At 33.9% G+C, this 21299-nt stretch overlaps 4 protein-coding genes across 4 annotated transcripts in view; 3 read left to right on the plus strand and 1 right to left on the minus strand.

Moving 5' to 3' along the window:
- LOC104724716 (AP-2 complex subunit mu) lies at positions 3047–6687 on the minus strand. Its single transcript, XM_010443260.2, has 13 exons — positions 6465–6687; positions 6100–6277; positions 5871–5961; positions 5664–5758; positions 5424–5513; positions 5290–5338; positions 5058–5196; positions 4864–4980; positions 4702–4792; positions 3999–4141; positions 3789–3903; positions 3656–3700; positions 3047–3436 (listed from the first exon to the last, which is right to left on the minus strand). Exons 1-13 carry the CDS (start codon positions 6545–6547, stop codon positions 3356–3358), a joined length of 1317 nt encoding a protein of 438 aa, XP_010441562.1. The 5' UTR covers positions 6548–6687; the 3' UTR covers positions 3047–3355.
- Positions 9215–12250, plus strand: LOC104724717. The gene is made up of 3 exons (XM_010443261.2): positions 9215–9829; positions 10709–10887; positions 11992–12250. Exons 1-2 carry the CDS (start codon positions 9563–9565, stop codon positions 10880–10882), a joined length of 441 nt encoding a protein of 146 aa, XP_010441563.1. The 5' UTR covers positions 9215–9562; the 3' UTR covers positions 10883–10887; positions 11992–12250.
- Positions 15282–18358, plus strand: LOC104724719 (aluminum-activated malate transporter 14-like). Its single transcript, XM_010443263.2, has 6 exons — positions 15282–15593; positions 15972–16112; positions 16311–16583; positions 16842–16963; positions 17066–17209; positions 17358–18358. The coding sequence occupies exons 1-6, from the start codon at positions 15305–15307 to the stop codon at positions 18036–18038; spliced, it is 1650 nt and encodes a 549-aa protein (XP_010441565.1). The 5' UTR covers positions 15282–15304; the 3' UTR covers positions 18039–18358.
- Positions 20799–21299, plus strand: part of LOC104724720 (aluminum-activated malate transporter 13) — a 5745-nt gene continuing 5244 nt past the window's right edge. The window contains exon 1 of the mRNA XM_010443264.2: positions 20799–21152. Within this exon, the coding sequence (XP_010441566.1) occupies positions 20864–21152 (289 nt within the window). The 5' untranslated portion in view covers positions 20799–20863. The remainder of the gene's footprint in view (positions 21153–21299) is intronic.

Raw genomic sequence — 21299 nt, forward strand, 5'->3', positions numbered from 1 at the left:
GTTTTTCTTGATTTCCAATGATTTCGTTGAAATCCCCAATCATGAACCATGCTCCCACTCTATCAATACTCATCCTCGTCAAGCGTTCCCACACATCTTCACGGTAAGCGATAACCGGATCACCATAGACAAAGGTCATAAAAACCTTATGTCCCTCAATGGTTGTCAGTATCAATCATTAGATTATTGGAATATAGAATTTTCACAGCAGGAGACTCCATATAAAACAATGCCAGACCACCGCTTCTACCCGAGGGTTCCATGGTGAACAACTTATCATAAACAAAAGAAATTTGAATGTTTTGCATAAAAGAAAATTTATTTTGTTTCTGAAAGGAAAAAGAAAGAAGGAAAAAAACATCTTTTGAGCTCCCGTAGGTGCTCAATTGTCAGGTAAGCGCCGGCTCCCTGACAGTTCCATGCTATTGCATTCATATATCCGTACTGGGTGGTTTTTGGGACCCCACCGAACCTAAAATAGCAGAAGACTTCTTGCTGATTGCAGAAGGAAACACCTCACAGCGAGGGACAACAAGAGTTTTTGGGCGATTACTGGAAACCACTTTTTTTGGTGATGATCTCCCCCTAAGGGCGTTGGTCTTCCTCGACGCAATCCCCTTAATCTCCGGACCTCGTGGAGATCTTTGTCTGCCCGGTTTTGCCTCTTTAGCCGAGTCATTTACCAGAGCAGGGCCCCGTTCTTGGGAGGGAGTCTTTGTTGAACTCACCTTGGAACTCCCCTTCGCTTTTACCGTTACCTGTTACCGAGAAGGTCCATGATTCTTTTGTACATTCTTAACCGGTGATAACTGAGATATTGCTTCAATTTGTTCAGCACCATTCTTCGGTTGTGCATCAACCAACATTCCATCTTTTAGCAACCCCATCTCTTGAAGATAATCGTCCACGGCCATAGGCTCATCCTGTGGGATTTCCTCATCTACAAGATCATCGTTATCAATCATCTCCGCATCCATTTCAGGAGAACCGGTATCAGAGGTATCTTTCGCCTCAGCCCTAGTCGGATTTTCCATGGACGAGTCCCCTTTATCAGACTGTTGTACAGATAAACCCTTGTTGACTTGTGAAGGGAGAATATCCCGAATTGGAGGTGGTGGTGGGAGGGGGACAGCCCCACTAGTAGTAGCTATGATAGTTGGATTGATCCTCACAGTCGGAGTCTTGTCCATGGGGACAGGAGGGTTTTTTTTCTTTGGTCTATATGACACTGTATAGTCCTCCTTCCAGCTCTTATGGGAACGATCCTTGAACCTATGTCCGTGATCCCTAACAGTAGTTCCAGGTCGAGTTCGGGGTCTGTAATACCCTTCTTTGTTAAGATCCGAGATAGTACGCTGAGAGTCAGAAGCTTCAACTCTCTCCTTCCCCTTTCGCCTATTTTCCTTCTCTTCCAGCTCATATAACCCATTTCCCCGGCTGTCTGATCGTCTCTGTGTATTTGAAACGGAAACAAGTGAATCTTCAGTTCTAGAGGAAATTCGGTCTCTCCTACCCTCACCATAAGGATGGTACCTCTCCCGATATCGGGGATGATTGGCCTCTCTCGGAGCATCCAGCCGTTGCCAGATACTCTTTTGTCTAATCTCTTGCCTATGGTGTACATCATCCCGCACTAACCGTCGCTCCCAAGGGCGTCCTTTTGGAGACTCCCTGTCGCCCTCTCTCTTTCTGTTACCTTCTATGTCACGCTCTGCTCTCGTAGAATCTCGAACCTGATGGTTGCCGTAGAGATTCATGAACTCCTCTGTAGCCGCATATGCTTCTGCCCGAAGTCTTCTGTTCTTTTCTCTGTCTGCCTCTGTCAGCAGCGGGCAGGTCCTCTCTTCATGGGAGATCCTCTTACATGTAAAGCAGTACCAAAAGAGGCCCTCGTAAACAAGAGACACCTTCACCACATCTCCATTATCGAAACCCGCTTTTCGTTCAAACTGTAACGACAAATCCCCGTTAAGAGAGACTCTAACTCTTTCGCCAGCTACATCAACCGCTATCATTGTGCCTAGAGCTTCTCCAATACTTTGATATGCAGCAAGCTTCCTGTAATGTTTCGGGATACCCGTGATTTTCACCCAGAAAACCATTGAGCTTGGGAAATCCTCCCTGACATTTGGTTCCCATCTTTCCAGAGCAAAGGTCCATTGATTAAAGTGGCATGGCCTTCTTGCCAGAATTTTTTCCAGGTCGGCTCCGTCTTCGAAGTCAAACTGGAATTTCCCATTACCCAAGTTTGTTCCTTGAACTCTCCCCTCAACATCCCAGATTCTTTCCTTCGGGCATCGATGCTACGGCTGCCAGTGTGAAACATCCTACCCACGAGAGAGTTCTGAAATTTCGCTATCAGATCAGAATTATCAAATCGAGGGATCCGTATGATATCTTCCTCATCTTCTCCACTCCGACTAGACCCCGCGGCGGTCACAGAGAGTCTTTGACTCGTCAAATCATCTCTTGGGCGGCTAGACTGCTCAGATCTGGACTCCTTGTGTCCACTGCTTAATGCTTTCTCCTTAAGTCGTGAACCATCCGACCTTCTCTGTTCATGACTTCTCAAATCCCTATCTCGATTCATGTTCAAAGGCTCTCAATCAATGAGGAAGTAAGCAGAACAGAAAACTGAATAATTCTGAAACAAAACGGTACTGCAATAAGAAAAGAAGATTACGCCAATGCTTAAACCGAGGGAGAAAAAAACACTCGAGAGTCGAGGAAAGCTTCCAACTTCACAGATCTAAAGAGACAAGGAAGTCGGCGCCGTTATCGCCTGGTCGCTCTCCATTTATGATACAATCATCTATTACTTCAAATTCCCCCATTGGTTTGTTAAGAAGTAGCAGACATGTGATCGCTTCAATTTGCAGAATCCGAAAATAATTTAGAATATAAACTATGTTTTTACGTAACCGGTTGATTCCGTAATCTTCCTCAATTCATAAAATAATTGTAACACTAACAAGCTTCGAGCTATTCTAAAGTAAAACTAGTTTTCATTAAATATTGCACCCAATTATACTATTAAACAAACAAAACAAAAAAATCCGACTGCTTTTTCACAAATACTCAATATCACGTTTGAATACACCAAAATTAATCTAAACACTCGTACAAATTCACAAACAGAGAGAAAACAAAAAAAAAGAGAAACAAAATTCAATACCAAATTAAGACATAAGAAATCATATTAACACAGATCTCTAATGGACAAAACAAACATAAACAAGGTATAAAAATTAAAACATATCTAACTCTTTTGTTTTTGTTTTGCATAAGGAACAGAAACTAGAAGCCATGAAACTTTTAAGTCTGATTTCACTGAACCTGAACTGTGTTTTTTTATTCAGCATCTGATCTCGTAAGATCCCGCTTTCGTTATGTATCGAACCCACTCGACCGTGTTGTAACCGCTCTTCTCCCATACCTGTCAATCATTCCACTTACCGGTCAGGTCCAAAGAAGTAGTGAAGATTTGATAGCTAAGTAAAGCAATCAATTTTTCCAAGACCATAAGCAGAGATGAAGCAAAACACAAATCACATAAAAGAATTGAACGGATTTAATTGCACAATGACTTAAAGACTCTGCATTGTATTTTTGAAAGGATGGTACTGTCAAGAGTATAGAAATCAAAGCGTTGTACCTTGAGAAAGCGAACTCGCAAACCAGATGCTGTAAACATTGGGACCTAGAAAAGAACCAAGCTAAGACGGTTAAAAATCACTTAAAACAAATCTGGCTCTATCTAACAGTGCCACCACTAGAAAAAGATTGACCTGAAATTCCATTTGGATTGGAGGTCTTGTCCAAGATTTCTTCTCTCCCATTGTTGAGATCAACTCAATTTCTGCACTTAGTGTGGACTCTGTTTGTCCTGGGAATTTTCTTATCCTAAAGAGTAAAAGAGAGAAGCCAAATTATTGAAAAAAAAAGACCAACAAATAGAATTATAGAGATGAATCTGAGGGAATATTATATAAACTCACTTCCAAACCAAGCAATCGATTGATGGATTGTATTTAGCGCGGCCGGTTGTCACTTGAAAATTGGTCTTGGCTGTTTGTTTTGGTACTGGAATTTTAACTACGACCCCAAGGGCAAACATTTTAGCACCAAACACACTTTTGACCTGAAAAGACAAAACACGGGAACAGATTTAAGAGAGTAAAGATCAAGCCATTTTTTTTTGTTTGCTTTAATCTTTGAGAAAAGCTATGTACCTTGACATTTACTTCCATACGTGTACGACCAAGTTCTTTGATTGTTGGTAATACGCGGAAAGGCAGATTTACACCCTCTGTTATTCGATACCTGAGACATCATCAAGTTAATACACATTTGGTACCATAACAATTTGAACAGCGGACATTTTAAAAACTTACTTCATCAATTCAAACTCTCCATCCGGTGGTACAAAACTGACCGTCTTCTCGGAGTTGAATCTTGTCAGGTTCACACACTGGTGAAATGTGACATCATCAAGCTCAATGGTTTTACCACTGCACAAAACGAGCGAGTCAGTTAACACAAAGAAAAGTCAGTGGCTACTGATATTCACTGTTTTAACAAAGCCTACCTCTTTGCTGGGCGAGATTTCATTTCTGATNCAAAACACGGGAACAGATTTAAGAGAGTAAAGATCAAGCCATTTTTTTTTGTTTGCTTTAATCTTTGAGAAAAGCTATGTACCTTGACATTTACTTCCATACGTGTACGACCAAGTTCTTTGATTGTTGGTAATACGCGGAAAGGCAGATTTACACCCTCTGTTATTCGATACCTGAGACATCATCAAGTTAATACACATTTGGTACCATAACAATTTGCACAGCGGACATTTTAAAAACTTACTTCATCAATTCAAACTCTCCATCCGGTGGTACAAAACTGACCGTCTTCTCGGAGTTGAATCTTGTCAGGTTCACACACTGGTGAAATGTGACATCATCAAGCTCAATGGTTTTACCACTGCACAAGACGAGCGAGTCAGTTAACACAAAGAAAAGTCAGTGGCTACTGATATTCACTGTTTTAACAAAGCCTACCTCTTTGCTGGGCGAGATTTCATTTCTGATTCCTTCTCAAGACCAATTTTATCATTCAACCCCAACTTCAAATCAGGCATTCCCGAAAGGAAACATTTCATTAAAACTTTCCCCGTCACATCACACCGAAGAACATTGCCTAACCGTTTTAATAATGTACAAAACAAGAGTCATACAAAGCGAATCAAGAAGAAAGACAACTTCAATTTTTTTAGAAAAGGCAATTATTTACCTTTAGAGGACATCAGAAGGTTTACACTTTCCACAATATCAAGAAACACCTGCATTAGAGAGAATACATAATATCATCATGTCCGCACAACCTAAGCAGATCTATGTACACACAAAAAGAAAATCAACACTTACCTCATTCTTTTTATAAGCAAGGCCCTCTCTTCTCCAACCAACAGCACCCGTAACTTGTAATGTTGCATTTGGAACAGGCTTGTCCTTTGGCTGTAATGAAAATATGCTCATGAATGCAAACATATGAAGTGAAGGAGCAACATAATTTCGATTTATTACGGGGACTACTGATTCACTTGTAAGAACCATTCACTAACAATTAAAAATCTGCTGTATACAAAAATTAATAGAGGCTCTTACCTTTGATGAAAATGGTGACCGTACACCTTCCTGAGTGATGTAAAGTTTCAAAATTTCAGGGGAGAGATTTTGTGGGTAGCCAAAGTCCATAATCTCTGCAATTCCATACCAAATATCAATCCTTGGTGTTTCCATATAATAAAATAACACCAAAAAAAGTAATAAAACCGAACAGGTCTGAAGAAAACATAACTCAGGCTTACTTACCGTCCAACAATTCATAAATCAGAACAAAGTTATTTCTAATAGCGTCTTCATCAAACGCTCCACCAAAGTATGATTTGAACAAAGCAACAGCCTGATAATGTCAATCAAAATCAGTAGTAACTAAGTCAAAAACTGTATAAAAATCAATCTGACTCTCTTGAAATTTCTACAAGAACCAAAACAATTCTGAAAAATGAAAGTGAAACTAAAAAACCAAACCAAAGTTTACCTCAACAACGAATTTGAATCCACAAGCAACATTAGCATTGCTACTGACAACAATGACAATGTAGACATTGCTGATTCGCATATAAACAAAGGAGCAGCCACCAATCTGACGCACAGGACAATTCCCTAACTCCTTCGTCTGCATTATATGCGTACGAAATGCATCCACCATATTCCCCCTTTAAGAATCAAACAGCTCGAGAAATCAAAAACAAATCCATAATCTCAAATCAAACAAGCTAAAGTCCTAAACGAAGTGGACTACTAAGAAGCGATAGAACAAACACACACACACAGAGCTGGAAATGTAACGAATTCGGAAATTTAACGGATCGAAGGTGAAGAAAAGGAGAAGCTCATTCTCACCCGACGTCATCTCGGTATGTGCGATTAATGAGTACATCGCCACGGAGATTCAGAAAGTAGATGGCGGAAGCAGCCACCGGCATATTGGATCCAGTGAATTCGAAGCGCAGATCGGATAATTAGACGATCTGATGATTTCAGGAGATTTGAAATTTCGACGAGATCTCGGCGACGGAGCAGCGAGGAGGAAGACGACGACGAAGTTGAAACAACTGAAATGCGATATTAAAAATCTTTTTATTTAAAAATAGAAAGTAGAAAAATATTAAAATCATGATTGAGTCGTCATATTGAAATGGGCCGATCATATATTAATGGGCCTTTTCTTATTTGATACCGGGCCATCACATCTAAATTACGTTGTATAAATCTCTACATGTAGATACGTTGTTTAGACTTTTTACAGTTTTTCGAAATTGAGAGATTTTCAAAAATAACAATTTTCCTCTGTAACTTTTAAATAAATACTTTTTTTATATTGTTTATTTTCAAAATACTTTTTTTCAATATATAAAACAACTAAATTTCAATATATAAAATAACTAAATTTTAAGTTCTAAATTCCAAATATTAGTGGAAGTCCCTTGGCCCAATGGTTAGCCTACGGTTCATTAATGCTTCTACACCAGGAAGTCTAGAGTTCGAGCCCCAGATAATAAGATTTATTAATTGTGCAGATTAATGGAGGCAAATTTACAGACGATTCCCAGTGATGCGCAATTATCGTCGTTCGCCATGATTCTACATAGAGAAGGAGGTGTCCATGAGGAGCATAGAGCAGGAGAGCGAGAGCAAGAGTGTATGTAGTGAATCTAATAGGGTCGGAAAGAATTTTCCATGGTAGAATCATATGTAATAGTTCTCATAATTTGCGATCAATAATAAATCGAGAGTTAAAAAAAATTCCAAATATTAAACTTTAATTTAGGGGTGTCAATTGGGCTAGCCTGGCCCGGTTTGGCCCGAAACCCGTAAAGTCCGCATATGTTTGAGCCCAGTCCGATCCGGCCCGAAATATTTCATAGTCTATATTTCAAAGCCCGAGTCCGGCCCTAACAGGGCTTTTTGGGCTTTTTCGGGCTTATATTACCGATCAAAAATTCAAACTTATAAGCCTTAAAAAGTAGTGTTCAAAGGTATACTATAAAACAAATCAATCAAAAATTTAATAACTCATCTATATTCAATACAACCAACTTAATTTAATAGAAAGAGTTTAAAACTAAATAAAATTTTGATACTTTAACTAAATAAACCAATATATAATTCATATAAAACATCATAGATAAAAATTTTAAAAGTACTAAGTATGGCAATTAAGTAAATATGAAAACTAGGATTAGAGTTTACAACTTTATTTACAATAAATTATTAATCAAATATTGCAATCAAACAAAAATGTTAACAAAAACGTACAAACATATTTGTTAAAGGACTTTTCGGGCTGGTCCGAGCCCGGTTGGACTAAACTCGAAAACCCCTATTTCCCAAACGGGCTAAACCCGAAAGGCCCAATGTTTTTCAGGACCGGACCGGGCCAGCCTGCGGGATTTAGCTCTAATTGACATGCTACCTTAACCTCTCAAAACTAGTAAATGTAAAATAGAGAACCAAAACCTAAAAAAGTTTCTAAAAATTAATTTAACATATTGTAATTGTGTAAAAGAGGGTAAAAATGAAAAATGTTCAAAAAATGATATTTTTGAAAGGAATATCTCAAAAGGAGTATTTTTAACAAATTTTCAATTAGCTTTTAGAATTTTTTTAAGGTTAGAATTTTTTATTTTACATAAAATTTGGTATAATAAAATTTGAAGGAATAGAATTAGTATATAGGGTTTATAATTTAATCATTTTGTATATAAAAAAGGGTATGCATTTTTGAAAAGTGATATAGAAAAAAGAGTTAACCATAATATGATTATTTGTTTAATTGTGGTTGGCTATGATAAAAAAAATAAAAGAACCCTTATTAGTTAAATAGTGTAGTAGTAACACTGTTTTTAAAACTAAATACCATAAAATTTATCAAACTGTATCTATAAAAATTAAATATAAAAAAAAATAATTATTTCAAAAACTAGATACCATAGAATTTACCAAATAATTATAAAAATTAAATTGTTTGTCCAAGAAAAAGTTATAAAATTAAATTATATATTATAAGATTTGTCCGTGCATAATACAAATTTTCTACCTAAAAAAGTTTGAAGAAAGAAAAAAAGCTGTAGACTTTTTTGTCAATGCTCTCTGATGTGTAATGATCGCAAAAGTTAATTTTTTTCAGTGTTCAAGAAAGCGTTCTAGGTGGCCGTCTAGGCGCTAGGCATTCAGCAGACGCCTAGATGACCGCCTAAACCGCTTAAAATTATATTAATTTAATTTAAATATATATTTATGATTTTTAACTACATATATTTAAATTATTAAGTTTTATATATGTATACATAATTATAAATGTTTATATGTTGTTATATAACTTAAATAAATGTATTTTTCTTACTTTTGTTTATAATTTATAATTTTTTAAATTTTTCTAATATATATTTGTATATAATTTTATATATATAATGTTTTATGTTATAAACGTCTAAATCGCCTAAAAACTGTCTAGGCTCCGATTAGGTGTTTTAGGCGCTAGGCGCTGGGTTACTGTACGGCTAGCGCTTTTTTTGAACAATGATTTTTTCCCATGAAAAAACAATAATAAAGTTAATTTTATAAAACCGCGCCGTTAATAGAAAAAGGGTAAAAACAAGAAGAAGATCTCTTGCTCGATCCACTTCCATCTTTGATCCCAAAAAAAAGAAAATATTTCATTTTTTTAATATAATTTGTTGCAGTAGAAGAAGAAGAAGAAGAAGATAAACAGTGTTGACGAGAGAGAGAGATAAAAGGACAGAGATTTCTGGGTTTTTAGCTACATTAAATGAATATTATTGGATTAAGACTCGATCGGAGAAAGTAGAAATCGATTGGAGAAGAAAAGGGATATTCGAAACCCTAATTTTGGGAGAGAGCAACTATTTGAGAAAAAAAAAAAAAAAAAAAAGGTGTTAACTTTGAGGGCTTTGGATCGAATTTGATATCTGGGGTTAATGGGTTTTTTGAAGAAGTTAACGGGGATACTTGGGTTTGGGCATAACGATGGTGGGCATGGAGCTGTAAGAGATGAAGATGGTGATGGTGGAGATAACAGTGCGAAAGTTTCTGTTGATAAACGTCGGGAGGATAATAATCAGCCGAGGTTTCGTGAAACTGGACTTCCAAGGAGAGGTTTTGGTGTACCTGTTCAAGTCGCTGTTGAACGGTCTAATCCTGGTCCTATTCTTCAGCCTTGTGCTGCTTCAGATGGTGGTGTTCAGGTTAGTCTTCTTTTTGATCTATGATGGTTGGTGACGTATAATGGTAGTTTAGGGATTGATCAAACTCATGAGGATACCTCAAGTGCTTGTTAGGGAGAGTTATGGTTAATTTTTATGAATAGGTGTAATGTGGGTATCACATATTGCAGCTTCATGCTTGTTCTGTAGGATGATTGTTAATTCCTGTCTTTGGTTTGGAGCACACTAACTTGGATGATAAATTGGTTTGTGAGTTTGAGAGTTTGGAAGATAACACTTGGTCTTTTGTGGCCTACATTTATGTTCTTAGTTTAACATTGATGAACGTTGATAACCGTCGAATCCTGTTCTGCACCAGTGCGTTGCTTTGTGTTTTACTATATTGGCTTAGATATGTTTGTGTTTCAGAAACACAACTTCATATTTAGATTGCTTTAGATTTATCAGTTCTGTAAGATTCTCCCAATTCGTCGAATGATCTTATTGAATTAGGTATCTTTGTAACCGTTAGTTCACTGCGATTTTATCTCTTGAATGGTTGAACCCTCTATTCATTCTGCTTTGTATGTGAAATTAATGCATAGTCCTTAAAGATATGCCAAGCCATGACATAGGTTTTAGCTTTGCTTGATTGACTAGTTGCGTTGAACGGAAACTTGTAGAAGCAAGTAGTTCAGTTTCAGTTTACTAGGGAAACTTTAATCTACAAAACGTAATTGATCTCATGCTTGATGGTTGGATATTAATCCTTGGCTATAATGGAAATGTTAAAGAATTGAATCTTAACTAGTTGTATTGGTAAGATTGAAGATAATAAGCAAGAAGAAGATAGTATCAGTGGGTCGAATGTGATGATGTGTATATATGTTCATTGATTTCTTCTTGATGGCATTGACTCAGGGACTACGCTGGTACTCAATGCGGCTTAAGGTTGATGAAGACGGAGATGTTGCAGATGAGTTCTTGGAAGATCAAAACAGCAAGACTTTGCCAAGGAAGTGCAAAACAAAAGCTGCAAAAGTGAAAGGTTTAGTGATATCTTCTGATGGGAAACTTCAGCCATTAATGCATTGAACAAAATGAACACCAAANCAGCCTTGTGCTGCTTCAGATGGTGGTGTTCAGGTTAGTCTTCTTTTTGATCTATGATGGTTGGTGACGTATAATGGTAGTTTAGGGATTGATCAAACTCATGAGGATACCTCAAGTGCTTGTTAGGGAGAGTTATGGTTAATTTTTATGAATAGGTGTAATGTGGGTATCACATATTGCAGCTTCATGCTTGTTCTGTAGGATGATTGTTAATTCCTGTCTTTGGTTTGGAGCACACTAACTTGGATGATAAATTGGTTTGTGAGTTTGAGAGTTTGGAAGATAACACTTGGTCTTTTGTGGCCTACATTTATGTTCTTAGTTTAACATTGATGAACGTTGATAACCGTCGAATCCTGTTCTGCACCAGTGCGTTGCTTTGTGTTTTACTATATTGGCTTAGATATGTTTGTGTTTCAGAAACACAACTTCATATTTAGATTGCTTTAGATTTATCAGTTCTGTAAGATTCTCCCAATTCGTCGAATGATCTTATTGAATTAGGTATCTTTGTAACCGTTAGTTCACTGCGATTTTATCTCTTGAATGGTTGAACCCTCTATTCATTCTGCTTTGTATGTGAAATTAATGCATAGTCCTTAAAGATATGCCAAGCCATGACATAGGTTTTAGCTTTGCTTGATTGACTAGTTGCGTTGAACGGAAACTTGTAGAAGCAAGTAGTTCAGTTTCAGTTTACTAGGGAAACTTTAATCTACAAAACGTAATTGATCTCATGCTTGATGGTTGGATATTAATCCTTGGCTATAATGGAAATGTTAAAGAATTGAATCTTAACTAGTTGTATTGGTAAGATTGAAGATAATAAGCAAGAAGAAGATAGTATCAGTGGGTCGAATGTGATGATGTGTATATATGTTCATTGATTTCTTCTTGATGGCATTGACTCAGGGACTACGCTGGTACTCAATGCGGCTTAAGGTTGATGAAGACGGAGATGTTGCAGATGAGTTCTTGGAAGATCAAAACAGCAAGACTTTGCCAAGGAAGTGCAAAACAAAAGCTGCAAAAGTGAAAGGTTTAGTGATATCTTCTGATGGGAAACTTCAGCCATTAATGCATTGAACAAAATGAACACCAAAGATTCGGCTGAACAGTGGGATTGAATCAGGAAAAGGTTAGAACTTGTGTTTAATTAATTTCGAGATCAATCCATTAGATTCTTGAGAACTTAAAATGTCATTTAACTGTGAATTTAGCTTTTGAAAATAGACAGTAACTCTCTTTGCAATTATCTAAAAAATATTTGTGCAATTGTTGGAATTGTGTATTACTACTACAAGTTCTTTGTGTGCACACTGCACACGTATTGATCCTTTTCTTATACAAGTCCTCCATTTTCTCTACATATTTTATGTATTTTCTGTTCTCGTTAAAAATTTAAAATACCAAGGAATGATAGTATTTGATTCTTGTTGCAGTTGTATATAAGAATCAATAAAAAAAAAATAGATAAAACGAATTTGAGCTTAACCAACTGAAAAGGTGTAGGCTAGAGAAAATGCAAATCTACAATGGATCAACATGTATACAACAAAGCAAATAAAGACTTTTATTTATAGCATTTATGGAAAAGATTATAAGATAGATTATAGATAGCGGCTAATGAGCTAAAGATGAAAGAAGAGTATACATTTGGTTTAAAACACACTGTAAAACATGATTATGGTCGTGTCAACCTGTTTATTACGTACATTCATTTCAACCGTTCAATTTCCTCTATATATCTCTAATCGTCTCCTCTCCAACTACCTCAAATTATATATCATAGATTCAAAACCAATATTACACTTAAATAAAAAATTTAGTTTTCTTAAACTTGAAGGTAAATAACTTAATTGTCACAAACCTATCCCGAAATTAAACTCGCCGGTGTAATAAAACAATTTGGGGAAACTGATTACAAAAAAAATAAATAGAACAATTTACATGCAACGTGTCAACGTTCGAATCGCTATAGATAAAAAAAGTACACATTTGTTTAATGAAATTATTTTGGACTTTCATTGATGCAAAACATACAACTAAAATAATATCTACAAGACTATAATGCGCTCAACGGCATGAAATTAAACAAACTTTCCTATCCCTTTATAATAAAACGGAAGTACACAATATTATTTTGTAAACTATATAATTTTAATAAGTTGGTTACAAATAGGTTATACATTAATGATAGATTATATTGATTATAAATAGGTTATACTGAGAATTTTAAAAGAGAATATTCTAAAGAATCATATCATCTAACTTATCATATTAATTTCCTTTATTAAATTATTCATCAAATAAAATTTTTGATATCTAACTTAACATATTAACTTGTTAATTATCATTATACTTCACCTCTCATTTTTATATATGAATCTATTTTGTGAAATAAATAAATTATCATATTATTTATTATAATTAAAAAATAGTTTTATTTCTGGATATACCATAAGTTGAATTTTTAAAAACAAGTATGAATTGTTCAATCTATAAAATATTCAAGCTTTAGTAATATTATTCTTTAGAAATAATATTTATTGAATTAAAAAATTTACTGAACAGGTCAAAATTTGAGTATTTAAATTCAAATCTACAAAATCATGTCTTATAATGACATTCAAGTCATGATGTAGAATATATATTGTTGAAATAACTTCACATATATAACCTAATACAACATATTAAAATTTTATTTTAAAATAGAAAATATACAAAATTTTGTATAAAATAAAATTTAAACAGTTTTATAGCACGAGTACTTATCTAGAATCATTAACAATATAAAACTTACAAAATAAGTGTTTTTCAAGCCATCATATTTAGCATATGATTTTATTGCATAATGTTTTATCCAAAAAACTTTTAAAAACAATCACATAAATTATATTTTATATAAAATTTACAATATAAATAAAATAAATTTTAATCTGTGCTCTACCACGGGTCTTAATATAATATTCTTGTAAAATTATGTTAAGTCAATCGCTATAACATCGGTATCAATGTAATTGCAATTTAAAACTTAATAGTATATACTTTAAGGCCAAGGACTTAGGGTGACAATTAAAATATCTACGAGGAAACCATATCATTAGTAGTAGGCTTTAATTTTCTATTAGGTCTGTCCTAATCGCCGTCACTAAAATATACATTTGCTATTTGATGATTACTTATTTAGTATTTACTAGTAATTGTATGATTATTACGTCGATGAGTCATAGATATATCAGTTTAATTAACTATTTTGATAATATTTTCTTTCTTTTTCGGTCTTCTGCTGTCACCAGGTTGTGTGAACAAATAGTATTATTTCAACCTAACACGACAAATTATAAGTCTTAGTCGTGTTGATAACAAATTCTCACCCACGTAATCAAATTTCTTTACACTTGTGTATAAGATCAATTAAGCTTTTCAATGTGTTAGGTTATAAAACGACAAGGAAACTTGTAAAAATCCAACTCATATTCATTTGTCTGATACTTGAAACCACATATAATTTTTGGTTGTATTATGATTCTATAGCACCACCACGATTTTTAAAGAGAGGTAGTTATGTATCCTGCCTACATTCAGATGCAGATTTGTTAATTTTCTATGTCAGAGAAAACATTTTTATATAGGATAATAAGACGATACATGATCAAGATCTGCGCACAACGATGTTTTTTTATTATGTTGAATGAATTGATCAGTGAGTGACACATGCATGCATATGAATGGTGAATCTAAAAATTATTCGGATCTTTAAGTTATGTTACAAGTGCAATATGGATTATGGAACGTCCATTAACTAATACCTTTTTTTCAATGAGCGGCCACTAATTAAGTATTTTCTGACTTCTTGATTTCCCTAATTTTATGTGGAGAAAAGAGAAAATAAAAATAATCTTTATTCACACATTAAATTATTGAGTCATGTGAAAACCAATCTAATCTCTCGTCACTTGTACATTAACAAGAACATAATTATTCTAAAATCCATCCGCTCTCTTAAGGTTATGAATGAATGAGACAAATACAAAATTTAACTTTATAATTTTTTTCTTGGATAAATTCTATGTTTTCAGAAAAAAACATTAACGTAAAAAATACTGTGATAAAAAAAAATCAGGACCGTCATCTCTCCCAACAAAATTATATCAACATAAGTAAATAAATTGTACACACAAACATACATATAGACAATATGTAGACACGTTAAACACGTATTAAATCATTATTTGCTTTACCAGGCCAACTACTTTATATATATGTATATGCCTTGCATATAGCATACGTATATGTATACAACTATATAAAGAGAGTACACCAACACCAAAACTCTTTCATATTCAATATTTCTCCATTTGGACCCAAAAGGAAAAAAAAAAAACAGAACAACAAAATAAAATGTCGAACAGGGTCCATGAAAGGAGCATGGAGATGGATGGGGAAGGCTCTACAAAGATGAAGATGAAGACGAAGGTTCTGGAACTTCCAAAGAAGATCAAGAAGATTCTAGATAATCTATGGAAGGTTGGAAAAGATGATCCAAGGAGAGTGAAACATGCTTTGAAAGTAGGAGTTTCATTGACACTTGTTTCCTTATTGTATCTCATGGAGCCTCTCTTCAAAGGCATTGGAAACAGTGCTATTTGGGCAGTCATGACCGTCGTGGTCGTCCTCGAGTTCTCTGTAGGTAAATTATAAGTCAAAACACTTAAGATTAAAATTTTACTTATTTTTGGTTTTTTATTTTTATGTACAAATGCATGAACAATTTGTGGTGGCATGGTAATATATGGATCTAGCTAGGGTCAAAACCGCAATGCGTGGATTGTTTGATCATTTGAAATTTGGTCTCAATGCTTTATCCATGGTGGACTTTCGAGAAACTACTCATCATCCATGGACTTGATTATCTCCGGGATTACTTACAAAACCTAGTGCTATATCTTAAACCAAAAACATCAACAAAGATAATTTACTCATAAGCTATAGTGAGTATTGTTTAAATATCTTGTGTATGATTACTGTATATGGTTTTAATGATGTAAATGGTGTTTAATTCATTCAGGTGCAACGTTGTGCAAAGGGCTTAATAGAGGACTAGGGACACTGATTGCAGGATCTTTGGCATTTTTCATTGAATTTGTCGTTAATGATTCCGGCAAGGTTTTCCGAGCTGTTTTCATTGGCGCTTCAGTTTTCATAGTTGGTATGTACTTAGATATTTATTTATCAGTTTATCACTCTCTTAATTACTTTCACAATCAACCCACGTTGTATTAATTAAATTATTAATTACATAGATCCAAACAAATGAATAATTTCCAAAAGTTATTAAACTATCACTCTCTACATTTGTCTCGACAGTTAATATTTGTATTAATTATACATTTTTTTTATGTAACAGGAGCCTTGATAACATATTTGAGATTTATTCCATACATAAAAAAGAACTACGATTACGGCATGCTTATATTTCTCTTGACGTTCAATCTAATTACAGTGTCGAGTTATAGAGTTGATACTGTGATCAAGATTGCACATGAGAGGTTCTATACTATAGCCATGGGTGTTGGTATTTGCCTCCTCATGAGCCTTTTGGTTTTTCCTATATGGTCTGGTGAGGACCTTCACAAATCCACCGCCGCTAAGTTGCAAGGCCTCTCTTCTTCCATCGAAGGTACCTACTTCAATATTATAGATAGGTTGATATATAAATACTTTTGTCCTTTATAATGTGTAAAACTTTTAGCAATTTAGAGTTTTTTTTGAATCAAGAAACATAGTAAAACAAAGATATTTCGATCATAAATTATGAGATTTTGCTAAAGACGATATTTTTGTATTGGTAATGATTTCAGATTATTTTTTTAAGTGCAAATTTCTAACTTTGTTCTAATTAGTTAATTAAGCTGATTAATACGGTATTTTTTATTAGCATGTGTGAATGAGTACTTTGAGGAGGAGGAGAAAGAGAACGAAACATCAGATTTGTCAGAAGACACGATCTATAACGGATATAAGACTGTTTTGGACTCCAAATCCACCGATGAAGCACTCGTAAGCTATCTATATATATATATATATCGATCTAACATTTCTTCCAAGTTCAACACTACAACAAAAACAAATTTTTGAATGTATGTCATCATGTGTGTATAGGCAATGTATGCAAGTTGGGAACCAAGACACACAAGACATTGCCATAGATATCCATGGAAACATTACGTGAAAGTTGGATCTGTTCTTCGTCAGTTTGGTTACACTGTTGTTGCTCTTCATGGTTGCTTAAAAACCGAAATTCAGGTAACTTAAGTTTTTTAAAAACATCATTATTTTATTTTGAAAATATATATTAATTATATTATTGACTAACATTGAGTACATAAATTATAACCTATATATATTTAGTTAATAATATTGATTTATAATACTGTTTATGTTAATTTTGAAGACACCGAGGCCTCTTCGTGGACTCTTTAAGGATCCTTGCGTAAGACTAGCCGGAGAAATCTGCAAGGTTTTGTCGGAACTCGCTGCAAGCATTCGAAACCGACGTCACTGTTCACCGGAGATTCTCTCCGACAGTCTTCAAGTGGCATTACAAGATCTCAACATAGCCATTAAATCACAACCTAAACTCTTCCTCGGCTCTGACCAAAATGGCAGTGTTTCTCAAGGAAATAGCGGTAGACATACCACAAACGTTTCACAAAACATCAATAAAGCTACAAACGACGCCGCTTCTCAACAAAGTGGAACACGTCTTGATCCAAACACTGGAACGCCACGCGGTGAACGGATGTCGCGTTTTGGACCAAACGTTTCGTTTTCTAGATTGAGAGCTGATACGTTAGAACGGAGATCTGCGGCAGCGACTAGCGAAAGAAAGATTCTGAGGCAACAGTTGAGTATGATTGTGGTGATGACGAGTCTTGAATTCTCTGAGGCGTTACCGTTTGCCGCGTTTGCGTCAATTCTAGTGGAAATGGTTGCGAGGCTTGACAATGTGATCGAGGAAGTGGAGGAGCTAGGAACGATAGCTTGCTTTAAGGAGTATGATAACAGCGTTGATAAGAAGGATGTAGAGGTTCGAGTCGAGAAGCCATCTGATCTAGTGGTTGGCATAGAGTGAAAGTGCGGTTGCGAGCAGTTTTGGTTTGGACCATGGATGCATGTCCATAATCTCTTTAGACCGTCGCTAGTATTCAACCTCCTTATCTTTAAAACCTCTTGTTACTTAGGTGGCTAGCTACTACACCAATTGAGCTACAGATTTCGGATTATATAGTGTATAATTAGATTTAAGAAGTTAAGATCGAACCAATCGTTTGATGAGGTTTGGCTTTTTCTGGTTTTATTTATTTTGGTTTAGTCTTGATGTGGTTGATTGATTCTCTTTTTTTTCGCAATGATGAGAATTGATATATTTGGTATATGTAACATGAGGTGGTGATTTTCAAGGGTTCGCTAAAAAAAGTTTCTACCTTGTGAAAGTCGTTATTTTTGGTAAGTCATATCTAATATCAGAATTTGAAAATCAGTGAAAAAAACAGGTAAAACCAGCTAGAGTCATCCTTGTACTCCACTCAAATGCTTCATAGATCCACTTATGTGTTTTCTCAGCGCTTACAATACTTTCTATTTATAAATATACACATAATATAATGCAGCATCTAAAGGAAAAATAAAATATCATAAATCTTTTTTGTTTGTGCAAACAATATCATAAATCTATAAGCTTCTGAACCAACTACTGAAAAAGATGTAACCTTTTTTGGGGGTTTCTTAGATATTTTAGCACGACCCTGCTTCACATTTTCTCTTTTTACATAGTTTCATTTGAAAACAAAAATTTATATAGCATGTTATATGGTCCCCCTGTAACCTTTTTGTATTAAGTGAATCATTGATCCCACAGAGGAAAACAGTTTCAAAATTTATAAATAGGGGGACTTATTCTTCTATTATAGTTGTATATTTAAAATGGATAAAGATCGATGTAAACAATATTCACATCTCCTTTTCGAATAGTTTTATGAAATTTCAAATTATTGTTCCAACAAAAAATGTTTTAAAAAATGTTAATTTAATTGATATATTGTTTTAATTGATATATATATCAGATAAATAGTAATAAGATATAACAAATAAGTCGAATGATTCAATAAGAAATCCTTTTTAGTAGAAAAAAGTTTCCAAAAATTTATAACAAAAGGCTGGAAAATTTGATTTTAGCAATTAACATAGTTTTATTTTTCCTAATTATATTTGGAGCATGACATAGTATTGTAACAAAATTATGTTTTAAAATACTATATATAGAGGTTATACATGTCAAAAAAGGTACAACAGTTTTTCCAACTAATCATTGTAGAAGAGAAATGAAAGCATCATTACTGTCCATTCATTTTGCCACAAATTGACGTCCATCAATTTATTTTCCATGTCGACTGCTTATTCATCAATTTTTTTTTTTTTTTGATCAAACACTTATTCATCAATTAAATACCAATTTCACTAGAGAAATTCCATTTGAAAAATAGCTAATTTTTACAAATCGAGGGACCGTCCAAATCTTAAATGAATAAAATGTTTCCATCATCAGAAGATATATAGCCCGACTGTAAACATTTGAAGGTTTTGGAATTTATCTAGAAACCGATACAAATATTTGATGATATATATATATATATATATATATAGATATAAGTTATAATTAAAACAAATAAAAAAATAGATATATAGACATTATGCTACGTTTTGTCGGTAACGAATGAAATATTGCAAATTAAATCAGTTATATATTATTTAAGGTTTCATCACATTTTCGATGTGTTATTCTTAACACATTTTTTCAAGATGATGAGTTTTTCATTCCATCTCTAACTGAATTTCACTAGCTCAGAATCAGAAAATAAACCATATTTTCAAAACTAGTTAGCATGCAGTTAATTATAAATACATAATACTTATATATTATTCAAGGTTTTATCATACTTACAATGCATAATTCTGCACTACAAGATTAAAAAAATGAAATGAAAATGAATCAATAGAATAAATATGAAGGAAATATAAATCTATCAAATATTGATGGTATAGTGAAAATATGTTTTCCACTTATTTTCTTTGGGTAATATATATAGTAGAGAAATAAAATAAATTTATATTTGTTCATAACTCAGTTTTAGTGGAATTGATGAACTTTGATTTGTAATTGTTTTCTGTTTTCTATGTAAATGATATTAAAAAATGAAAGGAACATGAATGTTTCGTTCCACCTTCCACCCAATTATGTAATTGCATAGCCATCAGCATCCCAAATATAATAGTTGTATAGTATGTCGGTGATATTTTCTTCCATAATTTTAATTGGGTTTCCTTTTTTTTTTGTCAAATAAAGTTTTGTTGGGGTTTTTTTTTTTAAACAACATAATGTTTTATTATTGGTTGTAAACACCTTTTGTCATTTAAAACTCATTCTAATCTCTAATATTCATCTTTGTAGTTTGTACGGTACGACTACGAACAAGATTTTGTTTTCTTATCCTTTTAAGGTAACTATGTGAATCACATGATCGTACAGAGAACATGAATTTTTTTAAGTTTTATATATGGTGTTGTGTTCACAAATTATTAACACATATTATGAACTACAAACTAAAATAATGGAAATTAAAGAACAACAAAACTTAGCCCTTTAAAAAATTGAAAAATAATTAAATCTATTATTTAAATAAAAAACTAAACTTATGGTCCGACTCTCATAGTTCACCTACTATTCTATATACATATAGCTAGCGTACAAGAAAACGAAAACCTTTCCACATGTAAGATAATTTCACTAGGATACATCAATAATATATATATATATATATATATATATATATTCTTTCATTGAAAGTAAACAACAAAACATACTAGAACTAGCTAGAAAGATATCAAAGAAAAATAATAATGAGGAACAAGGTCGAAGCACGGAGCATGGAGATTTCCATGGAAAAAGAAAGATGTACATCGAAGAGGAAGAAGGTTCTAAACTTTCCAAAGAAGATGAAGAAGATTCTCAAGAATCTATGGATTGTCGGAAAAGAAGATCCGAGGAGAGTGATACATGCTTTGAAAGTAGGAATCGCCTTAACACTCGTGTCATTGTTGTATCTCATGGAACCTATCTTCGAAGGTGTTGGAAAAAATGCACTTTGGGCAGTCATGACCGTCGTTGTCGTTCTTGAGTTCTCTGCCGGTTAGTATATCAACCATGGTTTGCATTTTTCGTTTGTAATCTTATCTTAATCTACAGGGACAGAGATAGATATTGTGTTTTTATTATAATCGTCTGCTTAGACCATATGAACAAAAATTTGCTTTTTTTTTTTTTTTTTTTTTTTTT

Source organism: Camelina sativa, chromosome 11 (assembly GCF_000633955.1).
Source record: "Camelina sativa cultivar DH55 chromosome 11, Cs, whole genome shotgun sequence".
NCBI lineage: Eukaryota > Viridiplantae > Streptophyta > Magnoliopsida > Brassicales > Brassicaceae > Camelina > Camelina sativa.